Source organism: Nicotiana tomentosiformis, chromosome 12 (genome assembly GCF_000390325.3).
Source record: "Nicotiana tomentosiformis chromosome 12, ASM39032v3, whole genome shotgun sequence".
In the NCBI taxonomy this organism is placed as follows: Eukaryota; Viridiplantae; Streptophyta; class Magnoliopsida; order Solanales; family Solanaceae; genus Nicotiana; species Nicotiana tomentosiformis.
In genome coordinates this window covers 100,399,830-100,408,947 of record NC_090823.1, presented here as the reverse complement: position 1 = coordinate 100,408,947, position 9,118 = coordinate 100,399,830, and the positions used below count along the sequence as shown (strand labels likewise).

At 35.6% G+C, this 9,118-nt stretch overlaps 1 protein-coding gene across 2 annotated transcripts; it reads right to left on the bottom strand.

Moving 5' to 3' along the window:
• Positions 1-1,230: 1,230 nt before the first annotated feature.
• LOC104115227 (serine/threonine-protein kinase STY46-like) lies at positions 1,231-7,653 on the bottom strand. 2 transcript variants are annotated; one of them, XM_009625810.4, is made up of 16 exons: positions 7,041-7,472; positions 6,509-6,623; positions 5,681-5,772; positions 5,430-5,546; positions 5,234-5,288; positions 4,443-4,553; positions 3,910-3,960; positions 3,628-3,830; positions 3,446-3,553; positions 3,229-3,302; positions 2,924-3,099; positions 2,747-2,842; positions 2,352-2,432; positions 1,902-1,955; positions 1,589-1,723; positions 1,231-1,509 (listed from the first exon to the last, which is right to left on the bottom strand). In XM_009625810.4, the coding sequence occupies exons 1-16, from the start codon at positions 7,232-7,234 to the stop codon at positions 1,468-1,470; spliced, it is 1,704 nt and encodes a 567-aa protein (XP_009624105.1). In that variant the 5' UTR covers positions 7,235-7,472; the 3' UTR covers positions 1,231-1,467. The 2 variants fall into 2 exon arrangements, 1 of the variants encoding a protein (XP_009624105.1); XR_011412943.1 differs by lacking the exon at positions 1,231-1,509 and having other exon boundaries at positions 1,707-1,723; positions 1,902-1,991; positions 7,041-7,653.
• Positions 7,654-9,118: the final 1,465 nt, after the last annotated feature.

The following is a 9,118-nucleotide window of genomic DNA, read 5'->3' as shown; positions in this document are numbered from 1 at the left end:
CCGGTTAATTACCGGAGAAACCTCTAATGGCGTTCAAAAGGGTGTCCAGAGATTGGTAGTTTCTAATTTATTATGCTTCTATTCCTACTATTCCTAGACTATCTCCACCATCACCGTCGGCCCTTATTTGTGCCCTCTACTTTCTGTGCTGTTAAAATTCTCTACGACACTCGTTGGTTCCTTGTAACTTACAAAATTAAGCGCATGTCATTTGATTGGTATGACGTCGAAATATGTGGCTGTGAGACAAGAATATTAGACCAAGCTTTTCCTTACTTGTGAAGCCTCGTTGTACTCAATAATATCATCCATAGGATCATCTGTCTCATTCAGAATCTCGTCAAGTCAAAAATCACAGTTCTTCTCACAGTGCAGTTTGTCTATTAAACATGAAGTTTTAGAAGCAATATTGTCCTTAAGCCCAATGACTATGTAAGGATTAAGAAGACAACTTATTTATAGTTGTTCAGGCAGGGATAATTGATGTAATAGACAGCTGCGGACCCAGGATTTTGTGCAAGCGGGTTCAATCTTAGAATTACATAATTTTAATCGTAAAATAGTAGTTGTCAAGTGGGTTCAAATAAAATATTTATACAAAATTTATGCAGCTTTAATCGTAAATACGCAATATTATTTTTTGACGAACCCGCTTTCCACCATGTGCGTCCGCCACTGGTAATAGACCTGGATAGATCATACATGTTGCAATATTTGAGTTTATTTGTTTCTCTTGTAGAAGAAGGTAGTTACTACTTTAACACCACTTTTGCAAATCCAAGTTTTTAGCTGTTTCAATTTGTCTGTGGTATACGAGAGAAGAGTTGGTCAAAAAAAAAAAAGGAGAGAACTTTGATAAACATTGTAACACATTCAAAACACCACGTATGAACTATCCTAATTATTGAAGTAGTAATTTTCAAGAACTTGAGACAGTAGTAATCTACTCAAAGGTATCAGCTCAAACGAATGTATGCTTAATGAGCTTTCTACGAGTTCATTAATCAGCACGACTAATTGCTTAATACTTGACATTTACCAATGTGCTTTTTAGTGTTTCCATGCTTAGATAGTATGTTGAGCAGTGCAGAAATAGTTTTCTGATGGAGGAAAGTTTAAGAGCACCGGAAGGGGAAGTATCAGCTCTTCCTTTCCTCCTTGTGCCCATTTCAGAAGCCAACACTCGAAATCATGCTAAGTCCTAAGGAGAACGTGTAATGAACACTTGAATAGGAAACATAATAATTATGATAAGTTAGAAAGTTTATGTACTGCCAGTGTAAAAATATTTACACAATATAATCAAGTCACTTATAACCTGATAAAACTGGTAAACTAGCAATTATCACGGCTTCACAGGTTAAACTAAAAAAATTCTTTGCATTACCAGTGTATATAAACTTAAAATTCTAAGCAAAATGTGTGTCATGCGACATGCTGCTCTGCATACATGAGCTGATATGGTTATCAGAGGCTTCTTCTTTTGCTACTCTTCTCTTCTTCGACTATCTGTTTACGAGCAGCACAAACGCTAGTTCAAGTTCTTAGAAACATAAAGCAAATGCAGAAATGACATAAATCTAAATACCTTTTTGGTCATGTATTGCAAAATCTCAAGAATCTCAGAAAATTCAGGTCTTAAGCACGGATCTTGCTGCCAGCACCTCTCAAGTAATTCCACAAACATCGGATGAGTGTGCGTGGGAATTGTCGGTCTTAAACCCTAAAGTTGATGTCAGAAAATTCAGCTAATGAAGGGAAAAACCTCAACTTCACAGGGGAAATTTCTCAACCCGAAGAAAATATGGAAAATTGTGTAGTCCAACCATAGTTAACGAGTTATCAAGTTGAATCTTTCAAAATTTCTAGAGGACAAGATATGTTTATTTATTGAGAAATACCTTCTGGACCACAGCCACTGCAGCTTGTAATGGGGTCAAGTACTCGTAAGGAAGCTGATATATCAATATCAACAAAAACGATTATTGACACTGAAAAATTTTAAAGCCAAGAAAATGCTCATGAGGAAGCAGCTATGAACAAAAATGACATAAGCTAGTGTAAAAGGTTATAGTGTGAACTCCAGAGTTCATAAAATTTGTAACAAGATCCATTTCCCATAATAAGCTTGTCAACATGTAAAACAATGATCTTAGGCAACATAAAATTTTTAAGCAAAATGTGAATAGGAAATTGAAGGGCACATGAAACTTTATGAAAAAGCTTTATTCAACAAAAACTTTATGATTTGCAGGCAAGATTCCTTATATTTTAATGTTCTCCCGCCCTTTCTCTTCCCTATGTTCTTATAAAAGAAAGAAAATGGAAGAATCAATGGGAGAAAGCATTACCTTTCCTGTTAGCAGTTCCCAAAGAACAATCCCAAAGCTGAAAACATCAGCTTTTCGATCATATGGTCTATGTCCAATAACCTTTGAAATATCAAATAAAAGAAATGAAAATCAGGAGGAGTGAACTGCTTGAGATTGATGTCATGTTTGGAAAATATAACCGTTACAAGCATCATTTCTCTGCATTCATTTGAAAGTAAGTTGGGCTGATTGCATGAGTTACTCTATAGTAGATCATGGATGCAATTTCAACTACATCTGTTTTTCTTATGACCATTTCTTGATCGGACTGGGACTGCGTTTTACTAAGGACCACAATCAACTAAGTTCACAACACATGAACTAGCAGAAAAATGATTGATATTGAAGAAGAGGGAAAGAGAGGTAGGGTGGACCTCTGGAGCCATCCAACGATATGTTCCTGTTTCTGCAGTCATGACACCAGACTGAACTTGCACTCGAGCAACACCAAAATCAGCAACCTTCACGAGCTGTCAAGAACAAGCTGTAAGTACTTTGTATAGAGTCCTTTTACATATAAAGTTAAACAGGAAATCAACTTCATTCTTTACTTGATTTTCATCCATCAAGAGATTGGCAGTCTTCAGGTCTCTGTGGATTATGTTGTTTTGGTGCAGGTAGATCATCCCCTTTGAAACATCAATTGCAACCTTGAGTACCGATGGAAGATTGAAAAGACCTTTCGTTTTATGCAGGAAATCGTACAGACTTCCACCTGACATGAATTCTGCATAGAAGAGGATATTTAAAATAAATGAAAGGAGGCTTTTCCAGTAAAAGGTAAAACTAAACTAGACAATCAGTGTGCTCTTGAACTAAAAAGCATCTAATGTGACACATTAATCTCTAGGAATACCTGTGATGATACATAGGAGTGGAGGTTTTATACATGCACCAATAAATTGCACGACATTCTTATGGCGGACTTTCCTGTAAAGTACCAGAAAGAGAAGGAAATGTACACTATCTTAGACACACGCAGAGGGTAGAAGTCAAAGCAAGAAGTTGACAGTAACATTGCAGCAATCAAACAGGACAGAATATTGTTGTTGAAAGCAAGCATATATAGTCACCTTAATATATAAACTTCTTGGGCAAAATCTTTTTGCACTACTTCATTTAGGCACTCAGCCTTGAGAACCTTAATAGCCACTTCCTGACTTTGGAATGAACCCTTATACCTGCCAACAAGATAAATTATTAGGCCATAATCAGTAAATAATAGATTATTGTTTCAGAATGTCATTCTACTAACAAATCACCAGTTGAGCCAGTTGCAATTTTATATTCATATTTCAGCAATGCAGCGTCAATTTCCCAGGCTTCACTCCCATTGCTTGGTATATCCACATGGTTCGCGGTGAAGTTGATACCAGCTTTTACCAAATCCTTTTTAGGGGATAAAAGGACTTGATTTAGCGCAGACTGCAGAAGGTGCTGATTTAACGCAGACTGTTTCTGCATTGCATTTTAAAACTTAAGATAGACACAGATGATAGATGAAACAACATTACTAAGCCCAATCTATGACTTTTACCTCCATATTTGAAATTTCCTTCAACAGGGTACTTCTTAGTTGGTCGGTTTCCTAACAATTAGGAAAGAGACTAAACGTCAACAATTGTATAAAGATGATGGAGAGTGAAGTTTCATTCTCTAGCAACCAAAACAGTATTTGCAACTATCGAACACAGTTTTTGCTCAGTGTAGAGAAAACATTCATCACAATAGCTGCAACCAATTGGTTGAGGGAATAGTAAATGAATCCAAATACAACAAAGTGATTGTTCAATAAACCTAGAAGATACTTCTTTACAGCCTTTAGGATATTCTTCAACGTAATTTATGCATTGTCATCGAGAAAGGTGAAATACAGGAATAGCAATCAACTACTTGCAGGAATCTTAATGAATGTTTAGGTTAGCTCGGGAGACCAGATAAAAGAAAGGCACATAAGCACAGAACTAGAGAAGATGTGGTTCACTGTCATAAAAGGATGTGATAGCTCAATTTCAAGCATAAAACTATCATTAAACAAAGTATATCTAAACTTGAGTCTTAGGAGAGTACCTCATTTCCCCAACCATCAACCACAAAGACATCCAAGGAGTAACCATCTTTTGTGGAGAAAGCATGAGCTTCTTGAATGTTCAGCCCAATCTCCGAAAATAAGGAAGTCAACTGAAGTTAAACGTGCATTAACCTTAATCATATATCTTGAAAACAACTGAATGGAGAAACTTTTAGAGAATCTTTAGAGAGGACAAAGCAGACTAAGTGAAGAATATCACTATAGGAGAAATCCCTTATGCTTATCTTCTGATTACCCCCCCAGTTACATGTTCCTCACTTGACGAATGTTTAGTCGTAAGCCACATACTAGTTTGGCGACATGGTGGTAAATGACTAAGAAGAGTAGAACTATTAATATTAGTGTTTATGCAGGGCTTTAAATCCCAATTGAATCAGAATTCAAGGTTCTCTGGACATTAGAAGCATGCACAACAAATAATATAATATACTCTCTGAAAGAGAAGGAGAGAGGGAAGGCAATGACATAGTGTACCAAGCCTATAGAGAGATGTGCTCAGATAATAATTAATTCTTTTCATTACTTATGATAATTGTTACATGATCGTTTAGCTATTCCATCCATTGCAGAGAAACTAGGCAACGTGAACACGGTTTGAAAAAAGTCGAGATGTGCTCATTATGTAACTATAGTGAAGAAGAGGCAAATGCCACTCAGTCCTAAAATGTATATAATAAAGACTTGATTGTGAACTACATGGTGTTTGCAGATTATCCTCAGAAACAGAAGATACTATCAGATTTCTGGTCTGGCTACTGAAAATGCTTACCTGAGTGAGGAGCTTGGGCTTGTCAAGTGTTGAAATTGTTATTTCATACGAAGACCTGCAAAACAAAGTAAAAGAGGTAAGTATTAAATAAATTCCCTGAAAATGAAAGCATCATAGACTTGCAACATTTCAGAACACTGAAAAACTCCTTATGGACGACAATAGAGAAAAGGAAAGCTCAATAGGAGAATATTACCGAAATAACAGTGAATTTCCACTGACAGCACTATTTCCATCTTGAACATGTAACTTATTAGCTTCTAATGCAAGCTCTGTACTTGGTGACAAACCAAAGGCAGGTGGAGGATGCATGCTGTAATTTGATAAACAAAAGGAAAAAATGAATATAGAAACAGCCTATTGAAGCAGCTTTCATCACTATTCTGAGCATAGGAAGGAGAGTTCAGATATATATTTATATTTGTATTTGTATCATCATGCCTCTACCTGCCATTGTGATCAGTACCTTGTGCACCTCCCCTTTTTGAGAAAGTGGAATGAACTGAATCCCCTGGATTTCCATCGGATATTCGATGAATCTGGATTGCGCAAAAGTCAGATGAATTAGTTCTTATTCAATTTGCTTCAGGCATGCTAATCAGAAAATGTAAACTTAAAAGATACTCCTAGTAAAGAGAAATTGTAAAGAAAATAGGTGTATATCTTACTGAATAAAGTATACTAGACTTAAAAAATACATAACAGATTGAGATGAAAAGTCTTAGTACAGAGAAAATTCAAGATTTTGACACACTCCTGCTAAGGAATCAACTCGCATTACAGAAGGGATCAGGCCATTTGTCTAGGATGTTATCAAGTTAGAGCAGAGGACTTCTTCATGACTGGAAAACAAATCACAGAAAGTTATTGCTGTAAACAGGTTTTCAATTCTAAAGCAATTAGCTACAAATGTTTGATAATCATCATTAATTCAAGTGACCATTCCATCAAATATCCCTATGTCCATGATTGAGTTCAAATAAAACTTTTAAATAAGATGGTCACACTCTTCAACATAACATTAATTAGAGCAAGCAGAAATCCTGAGTTCGAATCTTACCGCCACCCATTATCAAAATAAGAATTTTTAAGTGATTGGCCTAAGAAAAAAGAGTCAGGCCCGCACTTGAGGGGCATGTTAAAGACATATAATTAAGTAAGTTTTTAGATGAGATGGTCATACACCCCAATACTTATAACTCATCACACATGTATATAGGCATAAATTGATCATCATAGAAAGAATGAAGTGCAAAAGTTGGAAAATATTATAACCTGCACTAGGCGGACTTCAACTGCTGGCCTGGTGCTCTGATAATGCGCCATTTGCAACAATTTTTTGTGCATCACTACATCTTGTGCTCTCTCAATATTCACAAACAAGGCATACCTACATTGAAGACGAAGATATTACCGATACTGCTAACAGAAAAGTCAACTCGAACCATCAGATTAAGTGGAACAACAACACATAAGTCTCATATCAAGTCTAATATAGTAACTTAGAAAATAGAATAATACTCCCTCCGTTTCAATTTATGTAAACCCATTTGACTGGGCACGAAATTTAAGAAAAGAGAGAACTTTTGATCATGTGGTGTAAAATGATATACAAATATTTTGTGTGGCTATAAATCATTGCATGAAGGTAAATTGTTACCAAATAAGGAAAGTGGTCATTCTTTTTGGCACGAACTAAAAAGAAAATAGGTTCACATAAATAGAAACGAGTATATAGTAACAGCTATAATCAGCTAAATATAACTTAAATTTGATCCGGGGGGGAGGGGGGGGTTAACAGTTTTACCGAAGTGGAAGCTTAGTAAAATGAGCCCACAACTCGTCCTCAAAATCAGGCTGATTCGTGTCTTCATCATTCGACTCCCTTAATCTACGAAGCACCTCTTGAAATACTTCAACTTTTTCTCTTCTCTTTCGAGTAATACGACTCTGTGGAGACTCCGACAATCCTCTACTACTGAAACTTACAGCATCTTCCATTATCAAGAAAGAGAATCAGATTAAGGAATATACAAAAATGAACGTGAATATACTCTCTGATTCAGATTCCAATTCCAAAGTGAAACCATATAAGGAAAAAAGTAAGATAGAGAGATGAATAAGTAAAAGAATAAAAATGTAGTAGTTGAAGTTGTATACGTATATTCTTTATGACAGGTTACATCATGAGCACACGAAAAGATTTAAAAAAAAAAAGCAAACAAAAGCAAGTAAGAACACAGTTTCGCGCTGATGGGGTCAATTTTTTTTACGTATATAATATGGTTGTATCTATCGAAGGACGTGGATTCAAACAAGGTTTGTAAACTTTGCTTATATCACCAAACTGTATTGTTGGGCTTTCTTATTCTGAATTAAGCTTTGTTTAAGGATTATATCCATTTCATGAATATCTTATTGGATAAAATAAATGCAAATTTGTCTGTTGTCTCATTTTCCACTCAAGAGATTCATTATGATGACACCATCAAGAACCTTTTTGAAAAAATCACACATCTTTATTCATATCGGGTATAATTGATAATAGGATTGTTTACCTCATTGCTTGAATCACCATATAGCACACTATTGGTTGGAAAAATAACGGTATGGAAGTTAGAAATAGAAACTGTTGGTTTTAAAAAAAAAAGGGGGGACGCATGAAGATTAAAAGTGTTGATCTTGTTATAAATATAACTCAAAATAACAATATCGAACAAGGAAAAACAAGCTAAGAGATATAGAGAGAAAGAGAGGAAGAGAGATTCTTATTTCTTCTTCAATTGAATGTGTTTCCTATCTATTACAAGGCTTTCATATAGGCATGAAAAGTGAATAAAAATATGTCATTGAATATGTCATTAAGCATAGAAATATGTCATTGAATATGTCATTAAGCATAAAAATATGTCATTGAATATGTCATTAAGCATTTGAGAAGATCATGGAGGAAGAGTAGACATCCAACATAATTTGATTTCTCTTATATCACTCCCCCTTGGATGTCCATAGATAATGTGCCTCGCTAAAACCTTATTAGGAAAAAATCCTATTGAAAAAAAAAATCATAGTGAAGGAAAAAGAGTACACATGTTTAGAAATACGTCTTTTGGTTGCCTCGTTATAAACCTTGCAAGGAAAACCTAGTAGGACAAAATCTTGTAAGGAAAAAAGAGTACAACGCGTATTAACTCCCCCTGATAAGAGCATCAATTCACATCCTTGAGCTTTCGCATCCCAATCTTGTACACTAGTTTCTTAAAGGTTGACGTCGGTAGAGATTTGGTGAACAAATCAGCCATATTATCACTTGAACGGATCTGTTGCACATTGATATCACCATTCTTTGAAGATCATGTGTCAAAAATAACTTTGGTGAAATGTGCTTTGTCCTATCCCCTTTTATGAATCCTCCTTTCAATTGGGCTATGCATGTTGCATTGTCTTCATACAAAATTGTGGGTAATTTATCACACTTCAAACCACACTTGTCTCGAATAAGGTGTATTATAGACCTCAACCATGCACATTCTCGACTTGCTTCATGAATAGCAATTATCTCAGCATGATTAGATGAAGTAGCCACTATTGATTGCTTAGTTGATCGCCAAGATATGGCAGTGCCTCTATATGTAAACACATAGTCTGTTTGAGATCGAGCCTTGTGTGGGTCAGATAAATACCTAGCATCGGCATAACCAACAAGATCGGGACTGTAATCATTGCCATAAAATAACCCCATATCGATAGTCCCTTTTAGATACCGCAATATGTGTTTGATTCCATTCCAATATCTCATTGTAGGAGCAGAGCTATATCTTGCTAAGACATTAACTGAAAAAGTTATGTCAGGCCATGTAGTATTAGCAAGATATATAAGTGCAC

Bases quoted from the DNA above. Each gene is read 5' to 3' on its own strand.
- LOC104115227 (XM_009625810.4), bottom strand. From the start codon at position 7,234: ATGGAAGATGCTGTAAGTTTCAGTAGTAGAGGATTGTCGGAGTCTCCA. The intron at 5,547-5,680 runs GTAGAGGCATGA...ATCAAATTACAG, and splicing joins GGTACTGATCACAATGGCAG to CATGCATCCTCCACCTGCCT. The intron at 2,843-2,923 runs GTAAAGAATGAA...TGTTCTTGACAG, and splicing joins TCTTGATGGATGAAAATCAA to CTCGTGAAGGTTGCTGATTT.